The 14,099-nt window shown below is 35.9% G+C and overlaps 1 protein-coding gene across 1 annotated transcript in view; it reads left to right on the plus strand.

The window, feature by feature from the left end:
• The window catches only part of LOC128989147 (uncharacterized), a 62,104-nt gene that overhangs the window by 32,501 nt on the left and 15,504 nt on the right, over nucleotides 1-14,099 (plus strand). The window contains exons 5-19 of the mRNA XM_054411015.1: nucleotides 949-1,116; nucleotides 1,543-1,678; nucleotides 2,082-2,175; nucleotides 2,527-2,631; nucleotides 3,529-3,756; nucleotides 4,491-4,669; nucleotides 5,273-5,407; nucleotides 5,856-5,960; nucleotides 6,210-6,405; nucleotides 7,220-7,490; nucleotides 8,698-8,890; nucleotides 9,170-9,405; nucleotides 9,961-10,008; nucleotides 10,507-10,679; nucleotides 12,951-13,095. Of these exons, the coding sequence (XP_054266990.1) occupies nucleotides 949-1,116; nucleotides 1,543-1,678; nucleotides 2,082-2,175; nucleotides 2,527-2,631; nucleotides 3,529-3,756; nucleotides 4,491-4,669; nucleotides 5,273-5,407; nucleotides 5,856-5,960; nucleotides 6,210-6,405; nucleotides 7,220-7,490; nucleotides 8,698-8,890; nucleotides 9,170-9,405; nucleotides 9,961-10,008; nucleotides 10,507-10,679; nucleotides 12,951-13,095 (2,412 nt within the window). The remainder of the gene's footprint in view (nucleotides 1-948; nucleotides 1,117-1,542; nucleotides 1,679-2,081; nucleotides 2,176-2,526; nucleotides 2,632-3,528; nucleotides 3,757-4,490; nucleotides 4,670-5,272; nucleotides 5,408-5,855; nucleotides 5,961-6,209; nucleotides 6,406-7,219; nucleotides 7,491-8,697; nucleotides 8,891-9,169; nucleotides 9,406-9,960; nucleotides 10,009-10,506; nucleotides 10,680-12,950; nucleotides 13,096-14,099) is intronic.

Consider the following 14,099-nt stretch of genomic DNA (forward strand, 5'->3'; position numbering starts at 1 on the left):
TTCACATTAAATCCATAGAAAACCGATCCCGACTGATGGTGACGCTGAAAGGATATTACCTTGACCGGATGGCCGTGGCTTGGTGGGATGGCATGCGTTAGGCCTACAGCAACAGAGGGTGTACTTGTGTGTGTGAATGTATGTTAGGGAAGATTAAATAAATTATGATATTTTATAACTTGTTTTGTTACAAACTGTGTTGTATTTTTTGTTAATATTTTGTTGTTATCATAAGTTTTTTAGAGGTTAACTGTAAGAAAGGACCATGAGGTCCTAAGTTCGCCTCAATAATCATTCATTCATTCAAACCACATTCTAGCCCTTAAAATTAGCTACAATTTTTGTATTTCATGTTTTTTTGTATCTTTATTGGTTAAAGAGCTGTAGCGAAATTAGTGTATTTTAATGTTTTATTAAATGGTATTCAAAGTGTTTGCTGTTGTAAATGTACATGTCTAGGTTTCGATTAAAACTAATTATGTCTAAAAACAAATTCTACCCAGATTGTTGATCTTGGAAGATTAATAAAGGAAAGAACACAACTGCAAATATTCTTAGTTATTTTACAATTCCATAGCTCTAATAGTGTTTTGAATGAATAATGTGTTACTTGTAAATAAAAAATAAAAAAAATCATGAAATCAATGAGCGTGTGCGTGAAACTGGTCACGTTTGATTAGATAAAACAAATTATAAGGAACTTACTCGCGAAAGACGATCACGATGTCACTATGGCTGCCCGTGATCACGATGTCGACGTAATTCACTTTGTTTGTGACGTCAAGAGATGCTTGTGTGTATATCTTCACTTCTTCAGTCTCGAGAGACGATTACAATGTCGCTGTGACTGCAAGTATTTCTTGAGGATGTGTCCACAATCGTGGGAGATGATCACGATGTCATCCTGACTGTCGCAATACATGTTCATGTCTAACTGTTGTGTTGCAGGAGGTGTACAGAGACTGAGTGCAGGACTGCTTCTGCAGTGTGTCCTCAGCATAATACAGGAGAGATTTCACTGTAAACACTTTGGCTTCACCTACCTGCAGGTGTTGCGTCACCAGATACTTACTTGCCATAACTACTGTGCCAATGTTGGGGAAGACAATTGGAAAGGTATACGATTTTGATTTCATTTACATTAGTTTTACTTTCTCCTCCTATACATAGTATGTAGAGAGACTACTGTGTTTGTAAAAATTTTTGAGTTTTACATAATATAAAAATCAGATTTGCACTAAAATGGTTTTAACGGTTAAAAAAAAAATTAGTATCTTATAGTCCTTTTTATTCTAAACAGAATGGTACAGCCCCTAACTCTGTAAAAAGGTTCAAAAGTCACTGAGATGTTTGTTGTTTTCCCCTTAAAACCTCATAGTTACTCCCCCCACCACCCATAACAATTTCTAGTCAGGCTAATGGTAGAGGTCAAAATGCTCCTTTATAATTCTAAATTGCACAACACTATTAGGACCAATATTCAAACTAAAGGCAATGTTTTATATTATGGTTATTTTCTAATGTAGATTTTCATTTTTTCAGATTTACTACGATTGTGTGAGCATCTTTACAGAAACCCACCTCCGAGAGTTGATAAGATTCTGATTCTCTCCACTCTAAACCTCATTGTGAAAAAAGGTGGAAAGCATTCATTTGTGGCCTTAGAAATCAAGAAGAAGTGAGTAATTTTGTAATTCATCTTACTTTCAGACTAAAGCTTAGAACTTTTATATTTAACAAACTAAATTGGTGTTAGGCAGCTGTTTCAACCCGCTTAGTATATATTTAACAGTTATGTGAAGGCAGCTTGTTTGTGGTTGAGAAACGGTATCTTCACCTAACACTCTTATAGCTTCACAAGCATTCATGAACCAATAACTGTGAAATATTTCAAGAATAGTCTGATCAGTCAGCTCAAACCAAGCACTGTGGTTGTGGCCTGTGAAGAGCATTTAGAAAGGTTTATAAAAAAAGATGACATTCTGTCTTGAAGAAGCCAATAGACAGTAAAATGTGAGAAGAGGAAGTAGATGAAACCCTTGCTAAGTAACGTTTTAATGTTATTTTGGTTTGTTTTTTAGGTTTCCGTTTATCACAGAGTGTATAAAGAGTGATGCCAGAACACTTAACCTACAAGAACACCTGGCTAGGTTGGCTCTATCAATGTGTGAAACCGTAAGTAACTTTTGCAAAGTTTTTGAAAAGATAGCTTTTCTAATACAAAGTTCAGCTTGGATTTTTTGTAAAAATTTACTTTGGACACTTTCTAATACAAGAGAAAGTTTTTGAATTGTGCATGCACTGGGTAACTACAGATGTAAAGGGAGCCATTTGAATTTTTCCATTTTTGAACATCTCCCTCTGCCAAAATTTCTTGTTTTGATTCTTGTTTGTCCTGTGACTTAATCGTAGACAGCCTTAACTTAAAACTAGCAGTGTTGAAATATTCAAAATGGTAATGGAAAAAGATAATAATTCAGTATGAAACTTCAAGATCGATTTTTAAAATAGTTGAACATGTTTCAGTTGCAATATGAATGCCGAATGTCAATCTGTAAATTTGGAGAAGAAGTTATGTCAGACCTCAGAAACATGTATGACTACCGAGAAACTGGAGCTTCTAGAAAAAAGGTTAAGTATTCATAATAATTTCGAAATATTTTTTGTAGATTATTTTTTTGATCATAAATGTATCATTGATGTTGCATTTGGCTTATTATTGCCTACTGATGACATGTCTTCTTTTGCGGAGTGAATATTAGTTACAAGATTGGTTGGTTGCTATAACAATCTTTGGTTACTCAGTAAGGGGGGAGGCTACTGTGTAAATAATAAGTCAAGTAAGTTAAGTACCGTCATCAGGCCTTCAGTTAACTGATCGGTGAACAGTGAATTGCTGTGTTATTATTTAAAAAGGGTTAGGTTAGGTTACAGGCGAAATAACAAAAAATAACTTATAAACCTAAATTCAATTCAAGCTTTAACAGTTGTGTCTGTTAATATTTTACTTCTTGTGAGAGCATAAAAATGTGCATCAGGTGAAATAACGTGATAGATAATGTTTTCAATTTTCATGATATCAACACAATCAACAACTGCACGCTAGTAAAACATCATATTATTTGGGGTTGTTTATATTTTTTGTGACTTTCGGTTTTCTGTAGCATTTAATTAAAATTAGGTCTTTGTTGTTGATAAAAATTTTGTAGTTCAATTAACTCTTGCTACAGAACTTCATTGAAAAATGGCAGTGTTAAGCTAAACACTGTGAAAACCTTGAGTAAAAACTTGAATTCACATGGGTAGCTAAGTAGTTTAATGTTTGCATTCAAATCTAAGGGTTCTGAGAATGTTCTAATCTGGACCTAGATGCCATTCGTCATTGTGTTATCAATGGTATCTAACGGTCAAATGTTAGATAGTATCGAGCACAATGATTGTACGTTTACATTTATCGTAAAAATGTCCACTACCATAAACTTTACACACTATATTTCAATATTTAACAGAAATTTATTTGTTTGCCAGGATATTCTTCTGGAGTGGTTCCTGGTGCAGGTTAGGGCTCATCATCCGGGTGGTGCGAGACGCGGGTGTCCGGGTGCCTACGCTCACGAGTGGGATATCTGGGTGAAACAGCTCGGATGGCTCTACCAGCTGGTAACTGCTGAGGTCACATCGCTGTTGAGACACAGAAGTGTTTGCCGGACGTTGAAGCCTGCGTTTATTAGTCTGGCGGTTTGTGTTTGCAAACAGGTAGGTTTTAGACAAACACTTGGGAGAATAGAACAAAAAATGAATAATGAAAATAGTAAAAGATCAAATTAAGAACAAAATATTCAATCCAATAGTGTTGCGCTTTTGTATGATTTTTTCTTCCTAAATAAATATATATATACCTCCCAATGCAGAACAAGATAGAGTAAATTCTATTTTTTTCAATCTAGGCCTTGTTAACTGATGTCCTGTATTTGGTTTCTGTTACTTGCTTTTTGGGCCAATAAGGTTGCAGATTGATTGGAGTGTTAAGTTGAGAATTATTGCTTCTAAACTCAGTTGATTAACTATTGGTACTTGATGTAAACAGATGTATTGTTTATACATCTATAACCTATTCCATCTACACAAAATGTTTCAAGTGGTCTCTTGTGTGAAAATACACGAATCAGTTTATTTTGTTTAGGTGAGAAGAAAGTCATGTGCCTTATGACGTTTTTAGACTGTCGAATCATCACACATCATTACTAATTAGCTATAAGCTATGTATTCCTCCTGAGTTCTTACATATTTACCTGGTGGGCTGGTGGCTTAGCCAGTAAAGCTAATAATGCTTATACTGCACCCGCCCACTCCTTATGCTTGATATTTTCCACACAGCCTCAAGTCCTTTGTGGACGGACAAATGAAAGGTTAAAAGACGTTACCACCTTCTAACGAATCTAGGGTTCCTCAAGGTAGCCATTTTGGTCCACAACTTTTTGCTGTTGCAGGTGTTTGAGACTGACAGTAGACGACTTTTGGACATGAGCCTCATTTCCAACCTGGAGGACACGTCCATGGTGGAGGCCCACGGCAGCGGCAGCGCTCCCAAACGGATCAAACTTGAAACTGGAGTTGCGGCTGTGGTGGACAAACTGGCAACGACCCCTCAACAAGACATGTGGCCGTGGTCAGTAGAGTATTATAATGTGTAACATAGTCAAAATATTGAGCCATCAAATTATACAATACAGCAATACAAAGTGCTGCATATTTGTCCTGAGTATGAGTGAAGGATGAGTGCAAAATGCAGTAAGAAGCACTGTGTACCTTTGTTACTGGCTAAGATCAATTGTTTAATCGGCTAGGACCCTTATTAAAAGCCTTATGATCAGTGTCAGCTGGCCACAGTTTCAAACAATTATGAGAAAAGTTAATATAGGCTACTTATTAAAATCAAGTGAGACATTGGTAAAGATAAACATTGTAGAAAATCAAGGTAAAGTGCCAAAAGATTTTATGAGAACCAGAGATGGAGGCAATGATGTTTTCTAAATTGTAAAAGATGGACGTACAAATCCTGCCAATAACCAATGGATTTGATCTAAGTCATAGCCTAATGCTATGACCCCCTCTAAACCTAAAAAAAAATTTATGTGAGATAATGTGGCGGTGGCAGGTTATAATTCCAATATGCTACATCACAATTGGGGATATGATCCCGATCGTGCGGAACTTATTGAGATTTTATTCTTTATAATTTGCCTTGTAATACTCTTCTTGTGTATCTCAGGTTGTCGCTGCTGACAGCCTTGTGTTTCCATCACCCAGATCTGGTGACGGAAAGTGACTTATCCTCTTTGCTACAAATCTGCTCAGAGAATCTCCAGACTTGTAAAGATATATCGACCACTGAGAACTTGTACAGGTACATGTATTGTTATTTAGATAAATAGATTTTTTTATGGATTTAGTTTCTTACGGACTCTTAAATTCCATAAAACGTTTTGGACTTATATTAATGGTGCAGCTTTGTTTCTGAAATGTTGTTCCTGAAGTAGCGAAGAAACAGAATAAGATATATGCCATGTTTCCCCAACTTGGGGGGCATTGTCCCTTGTGAGCTTGTTATACGTTGCACCATAATGTTGTTACATTTTGTTTCCCTGAAGACAATGTTACACATTCCCTTGTTCATCATGTTGGTAAACGCTTGAGTCTTTATTTCAAACTTCTGTTGTGAACAAAGCTGCAATGTATATATAAATGAATTCTTATTCTAAAAAGTCAACATCTCTTGGCAATCACTGATTTATTAGTAAACGGTGAATTTCCTTTTCTTAAATTCCTTCTTCTGAATTCTTAAACTTTTACAGATGCTGTGAAGCACTGTTGTTTGTGGAGAGCAAGAAAGATGTCAAACTTCTAGACACGAAGAGGTTAACACAGTTATGGGAGAGCATTTGGGACACTTCATTGAGGTAAGGTTTCTTAATTTATCTTAAAACTAGGCTTTTAATAAAAACAATAGGCTAAATGTCGCTAAAACTGTTAAACGACCAATTTAAATTACTTAATTGCTGCAGCTGATCCATAGGAATGTCTACTCTCGTATCAAAAAGTCAATGGTTATTAGTTATTACTATTAGAAAAACCTGTTTACCGTGAAAATGCATTCTTTGTCTTAGTTATGACAGGATTTTATTTACCACACATTGTCTTGTTCACAGAGCCTTAGGCCTTAACCTGTGTGAGGAGAGGTCACATAGCCTGGTGTGTAGATTGGTTCACAGCAGCAAACAGCTGACTGTTGATCGTCTGCTACAACTGTTTGTCTCTGGTGCGATCCACAGGTCGTCCCACAGTCTGCAGACGTTGTTGACCATCGCTACCAACTACTGTATCTCCGATTTGGTTGGGGTCAAGGTGAAAACAAGTGAAAATCTTTACAGCTGTGTTTTGAACCTTATTGAATGATTTATTACAATCTAGTTAAAAAGCTGCAAAGGAAAGTTTTATTTCAGGGATGTAACAGATACTGTAGTCATGGTAAGACTTATAGCAAACCGTAGGTGTATAGAAACAAAACTATTTTTTGCATAAGTAGTTAGTAATGAAACCAAAAACGTAAAAGCCAAAAGTTAGTAAAGTCCAGAACCAAAAATGGACCTTATCATTCCATCTGAAATGCCCAACCTGACAGCAGCTGAAGAAATCAAACATCTAGGTGTCATAATTGATGAAAATTTATCGTGAGATCGTCATGTAGCTTGCCTTTGCCAAAAAAGGTATTCCAGGGTCTCTACCGGTCACTGGAGTCAAGGAAGTCACTGAAAAGTAATGGATTTTACTGTCCCAAAAGGCACGGAAAAAATTGGACCTAACTAATATAATTTTTTCCAGACCTGCCTCCTGTTTTGCACCTTGCTGCAGGCAATGATTAAATTAAATTCATGGAGCATAAACAGAGACAGGATATATTTTGAGAGCAGGCAACCATCCAAAATCGTTATGGGATTGTATGCCTGACTATCTCATGTTCAACTCGCTCAAAAGTATTGTTTTATCGCCAGAAAAAAAGATTGTACGTTAACGTTGTTGCCCCCCCCCCCCAATTCACTGAAAATAATAATTTAAGTTTTGTTTAATCTAATAAAAATTGTTGCCTCTGGAGTAAAATTTTTCCACATAAAGCTCAAACAATCTTATTGCTCACGTTAACAAAAGGCGATCTTCACAGGAATGCAAGACGCTGATGGACTGGGTGTTGCCTTGTAGAGAGGAAGGATCAGACGACCACACTAGCAGTATCTCTGTACTGAACTGCACTGATCTGGTGGCTAAAGCACTGGTAGCTCTGACAATCAAGTCCACCGCCCCTGCTGGTGAGATTGAACAGCCTACTACGACAGTCTCTGGCGTAGAGCAACACTACCTTTACACGACATTTGAAGGAGGACTTGTAACCAAAGCGAGTACCAAGGCAACAGTAAAGAAGAAAGCTAAGGAGAGTAAGTAGTATGTTTGGAATAACGTTAAGGTTTTTTTTTTTTTAGGAATATTTCCTAATATTAACACATCAAGTATTAATTATATCTTTCGGACAATCCTATTTGCTGCTAGGTTTTGATGCTTTTCGTCAACATGCTGACACCTTCAGGCTTCCACTTAGCTGTGTCATAAATATTAATATAAAACAGCTATTACACACTATTTACAAAAAATAAGACGTTTAACAAATAGCTGGTATTGTCGTCACAACATTTTGTTGGTGGCAACATCTCATGTATGCACACAATTCTAGGCAACAACTGCAGGACGGAGTGTTGTCTATGGTTTACTTAGCCCTTTGACGGCCATGTTCATTTCCAGGTGCATCGCAGGGTCGAACAATGCATTCCCTCGAGAGTTTAATTTGTCATTCAGTTAATTACCTGGTTCACACTCTACTGTCTTATAAATTGTATGAATTCCATCTCAAGGTAATTGGAAATATTACTTTAGTGCAAGAAAAGCTATTTAATGTCCAGACTTGAGTGCCATGAGATTTATAAGGCAGAACAGTGTGAACACGGGGATTTGTGAGAGTCCATACCTCTTAGGTATTATGTTTCTGTATATAATTTTTTTTTGCTAGTCCCTTACTTTTAAATATGTTGATAACTAGCTGTTGTACCCGTGCTTTGCAACGGGAAGAGGACACAAAATACAAAAAAGTTAATAGTACTCAGTACTGCACCCTGTTGGTAAACCTTATAACTTTTTAATGCTATTTAATATCATAGAACCAACTTGTGTAGTTGAAACAGCTGACAAAATTCTTTTATTCCTTTTAAATATGATTACTCATATGGTTAACATGGGAAACTCCAGAGCCACTGGGGTGGAGCCCGAAAGGACTTTTGAGATAAGAATGCGTCTATATGGTAATCGGGAATGTGAACTATCATCACACCAAATTTCAGCCAGATCCGACCAGTATTTTTCGCGTTTACTTGTCACAAACATACATCCATACATCCAAACTTTCTCATTTATAATATTAGTAGGATTAGTAGGATGCTCCTGCATGTCCAATCATTAGATTTTAGATGTATCTTTAATTTTCTTCCACTACAAATAATGTACGAGATCAATTAAACCAGTAACTTGTATTATAAAATCAGATCATCCTCTTGGATGAGAACAGCTCCTAACATGTTTCACCTTGCGACACAGTTTTGACGGAGCCTGTGCTGGTGAGTCATTTGAGGCTGGTGGTAAACAGAGAGCACTTTGCTGTCAAGGAGGGTGTTAGACAAGTAGACACCCAACCTGTAGCTGCAGGTGTCTACAGTCTGGCTCTCAACACACAACTGCTGGCACACATCACCAGCGTACTTAGAGACTGGGGGCTAAACGTTGATAACAGGTAATGTATTTCAAATGATTTTACTTGAATTTTAAAGTGGGAATGGGGCGATGATAAATGTCAATTTAAAATTTTTAAACCCAAGTGCTATTACTCAGCCTTAAAATTTCTTGTAAATTTGTAAACAGATTTTTGTAATAACCGTTAACAATTATATGTGTGTATCTATACCTTAACAGCCTAAATGTAGATTTCACATTGGCACTGACTTTATTTTGAAATACCTAGAACAACTTTTTGAAAATCCTGCAAACCTAGCTAATGGAATTGATGATTTAGACTGGCATCACTCCTATCTGAGTCTTGTGACTTGACGGCTGACTCTATCAAAGACGTTTTGACGAACCAAAGCGACACAGCTACAATATCAAATGTGCTGGACCGGTTGTTACACCTGCTACAGCTGTTGGCCGACACACAATCACCTGATCTTGTGAGACGTCTGGCCACCGATTACATCACCAAAGCGTGCTACACGCTGGCACTGGTGTCGCAGCGTGCTCACCAGCCGACAGGTGAGAGAATTAGATCATTATTTGCGATTTGGTTCAGTGTTAGTTGAGTATAGCAAGAGTAGTTGTTGTGAGAGAATATTTTTTATGAACTAGCTTAACAACGGAGGATTGCTTCAGAAAATGTAATCAAAATATAGGTCGAGGGAGTATTACATGAAACTACCCATAATACAAGTGCAGTGAAAAAATGTGTGCTGTATTGTATGATACCAATTTAGATTTTTTAATATAATTTCCTGCTATTGGCATTTTTAACCTTTTTGTAAGGGAACTAGTCCTACCTTGGTTTTCTTACCATCCTTTGTCTACCTTCTGTTAAGCAGCATCACAATGATGATAGATATATCTAAATGACAAAAAAAGCAAATTAATTCAGAATCAACCCTGCTTGGGCTTCAAACTTGAAGGCGAGCAATAAAACCACTTGGCTACTAAGATAAACTGTTAAGTTGGATATATATGACAAGTTTTTGATTTCCAGTTTCTTGTATCCCTTTTACAGGAAATTAAATATTGTCATGTTACTAATGTTTAATTTTTAATCTGTTCTTGCAGGTGATTTTGATTTTGATGAGATGGATATTACTCCAGCCAATTGCTCAGGTAATTAAAAATAAATCTTTTAATTTTAATTTTTTAATAACATATATGGAAAGTAAATAAAAGAAACGTCTTAAAACACTTAAAACATATATTTATGCTTATACTGTTACTCACAAACCACGGTAAATATAGAAAAAAAATGGTAAGTGGTGATCGATTTCGATTGGACACTCCAATCATCATCAGACCCAATATGCGAATGTTCAAACTTTACTAATGTCCTAGTTTTTGGGTCTAGCCATCTCAATTTTCATCCTAATATTTATGTTTTTGTGGAGCAAGCTGGTCGTGTTAGAGCCCAGCTCAGGCTTTAGTTCCTGAGGTCTTAGGTTCAAATCCTTCCAATCAGTATTGCATTTAACTATGTGTTGAAATAGCATGTACTATTACAATACTGCGGCCCTCTAGGCTTAGCCTGAAACGATGTGTAAAACGGTTCTAGGCTGGAGCCTAGTGTTCTGAAATGTGAAGGTATGACATAAAATTTATGTTTTGCAGAGGACATTTCTCCGTTTGACGAAGAGAGTGTGCAAGGCTGGGCTAGTGTACAGTTGACAGCCTACAGAGCAGCACTACAAGCCAGTAGGGCTAACCTGGGCTTTATGATCAGGATACTCAAAGTGCCTTCCAACAACAACCCTGAAGTTTCCCCTACCACCAGTCTACACATGGTACGTGTATAGTGATTATTTAAACTTATATATATCTAATATATAAAATTCTCGTGTCACAGTGTTTGTCTGCAGACTCCTCCGGAACGACTTCACCGATCGTTATGAAATTTGGTGTGTAAATTCTGTAGGTATGCGAATCGGACGTAAACTATTTCCCGTTTCGAAATTCTTAAAAGGGCTCCGCCCCAGTGGCTCTGGAGTTTCCCATGTTAACCTTATGAGAAATGGAATTATTGAATCTTAACAGCTGTTTCAATTAAACAAGTTGGTTCTGTTCTATGATGTTCAATAGCATTAAAGTTACAAGGATTACCAACAGGGTGCAGCACTATTATTTCTTTTACATTTATGACAACAGCTAATTTGCAACCAAAAGGTGAGTGAGCGTAGCGAACGAGCTCCAACCTAAAGGTGAGTGAGCGTAGCGAACGAGCTCCAACCCAAAGGTGAGTGAGCGTAGCGAACGAACTTCAACCAGGACGTGATTGAGCGATGCGAACGAGATCATCTTGAAAATTAAACGTAACGGTACTTTCTTTCCATCGGTCTGTCTTAGGGGAAACCTATAACTTAGGCGATACGAAGTTCGCCGGGTCAGCTAGTATATATATATATATATCAATCAAATCAATCTTTCTTTATTCATAATGTGTACATGAGTAATCATACAACGGAATAGTGTAATTTCCTTATAACTAACAGGGCTTATAGCGTATAATACATATTTACAACTGGTTATACTCCTCAATTGAATAAATAGGATTTGATGTAATATAATTTTTTAACTTAATTTTAAATTTATTAACATCGTTTTTTTTATTTCTTTAGGGAAAGTTCTAAAAAACTTTGCTCCTGCAAATGATGTTTTTTTTTGTGTAGAGTTGCAATCTGTGATGAGTGGGTATGATTTCCGATTTATTTCTGGTATTGTATGGGTGAGTTGGATGGTTTATTAATGGCTTGCTTGAATTCAAAGTTTGATTATTTTGTCTTTGTGTACCGCCCAAATATTTTTAATATGAATAACAATGTATAAAGACATAAACAAAAGTAATAACTAAGGTTCATTGTAAAAAAATATAAATAATTACACTTTATTGACTTAGGTTTTTTAAATTTGTAGTATTTTACAAAAACATAGTATGTAACTGTAACATTTTAATTTATTTATCTATTTTTATTTTGTTTAGTATTTTTATGTAGGGAATTGTATTCAAAATAACATATGAGGTTTAAAAAAATATATATATATCAGCTTTTTAGGCAAATAAAGTTGTCATGCTTTCAAAAAGGTAAAATTTTTGTTCATACTTTTGACTTTTTATAATATTTTTAAATTTTATAATAATTATTGAAGGCAATTTTATTTTGAGTAAATAAACATAACTTGCTACAGTATCTTGTAACTTAAAAAATAAATGTTTCATTAATTTATAAAGAAACCCTGCATTTTGGCTAATTTTAATAGGCTAACTCAGTGACTGCAGGGGACCTAAATATTCATAGGCCAATGGGTTAAATGACAGTCCTCGTTCTTAGGATTTTGTCCAGCGTAAAATCCATAGTGATTTTTGGCAACAACTGCGTTATTAATTGGTACCTTGAATCTCCAATAGCTGGGCAGTCCCCCATTGAGGAATAATTTTCAAAGTAAAAGCAAATCTCCAAATTAAACAGCAATCTCCAATTAGCGACTTAGTTCACACTGAAAAACACTATGGATTGATAACTTAGTAACTAAATAATTGACAAGCAATGGAATCTTTACTATCAACTTGTTGCTCTGCATATTTTTTACAGTAGTATGCTCTTAATGTTGTAATTTTTTTAGTTAAAGTATCCATCTCTTTCTGAGCTTTGAAATTGGACCCATGTGTGTCCTTGATCATTGGGCTTTTGATAAATGGTCATGACTGATGAAACAGGTGGTCTTAGTCAGTAACAAAGTTACACAAGGCACGTCACTGTTACTGACTCCAACTGTAGCACCTTCAGATAGTAGTTCAAAAACATTTATTAAGTAAGAGTCGTCAGTTACATTGGGAACACAACACCAAACGTTACAGATACGTAAATAGATCAAAACCGAGAAGGCTTACCCCACACAACATGACTTCATGGCCCGAATCTAGAAGAGTCTCCACATTCTACAAAATAAAAAATAGAAATGCTGACTCATTAAAAGTTAGGCTTAAGTGTGATCAACAAGTATCAGTAAAAAACAAGCACTATTCAAAATACAAACTGATACCTCCGACTGCTGTACAGGCTCTGTCAGCTGCGAGATTGGTGTGCTCGCTGTCGTCCGTAGATGACAATGTGTTAACAAGTCTTCTGTTACTACTACAACATCTGTGTCGTCAGTGGCATGCCAACGACATCGCAACCATCACCATCCTCGACTTCTTGCAAGGTAAGTGTCACCTACTACGGATGGTTCAAAACCAAAAGAAAACGTAGGCCGACTCTGTGTATCTACTGTTACTGAAAACACCCACAGTCAAATAATAGCAAAAAAGTAAAATTAAATTGTTCACTATGTGAGAGTTGTTATCGGGTTTTGGTTTTTAGGTTTAGTCATCTGATTACAAGAAACCAAAAACAAGATTAGAATGTTGATGAAAAAATTTGAAAAAAAGGAAAAACTAAGTGTGATGATAACCTACCATAGGCTATAACAAACATACATAATACATCTTGATTTCTTGCATCTGATGTCATAAAGTGATGTAAAAATGTAATAAATTTTCATAGAGAAAGTTGTGTTTGTGTTAGCATAGTTCTATTTTGTATAAATCTGAATTTTTGTTCTATACATTTTTTACATTCCTACTTTTCATGTAAAGAAATTTCTTTTTCTCTGGTTTTGGCTGTCTCTCCTCAGCTAGGAAAAAAAACCCAAACCTAAAAAATCACCTTTAAATAATATTTGTATGAGAATTTTAGGACATGTTTAACTTACTTATGTCATTAACGTAATCGACAATTACTTTCATTTGCCACTTTAGCTATCAAATATCAATGTAGGTATGCATATTAAAAATATTCACCTACATATTTTTCAATCATCTACACTATACAGTAATTTTAACGAGAGGTCGTCCAGTGGTCGAAACTCGACCAAAATAATGTAATGTACTCACTTCTCTATTTTCACCCCACACTGTAAATAAAACATGTGATTGGAGTTTCTTCCATTTGTTTTGATTTCCTGTTTATATTTCGTTGTTATTTCGTCACCAGCATGGCAACGCATAAGATCCATGTTAATGTTTTCAAATCTTTAAACTAATTTTTTGTGCTTATCTTTGAGCCTATTTAAATTTCTAAAGGGATTCTGCACACCTACAGGAAAATAGCTTTCTAACGGTATGCGTAGATTTTCCCTACGATGCACACGAGCTGAGAAAAAAGGTT

The sequence above is a fragment of the Macrosteles quadrilineatus genome, unplaced genomic scaffold, assembly GCF_028750875.1.
Source record: "Macrosteles quadrilineatus isolate MER2022 unplaced genomic scaffold, UCM_ALF_1.0 Scaffold_3__2_contigs__length_128488019, whole genome shotgun sequence".
NCBI lineage: Eukaryota > Metazoa > Arthropoda > Insecta > Hemiptera > Cicadellidae > Macrosteles > Macrosteles quadrilineatus.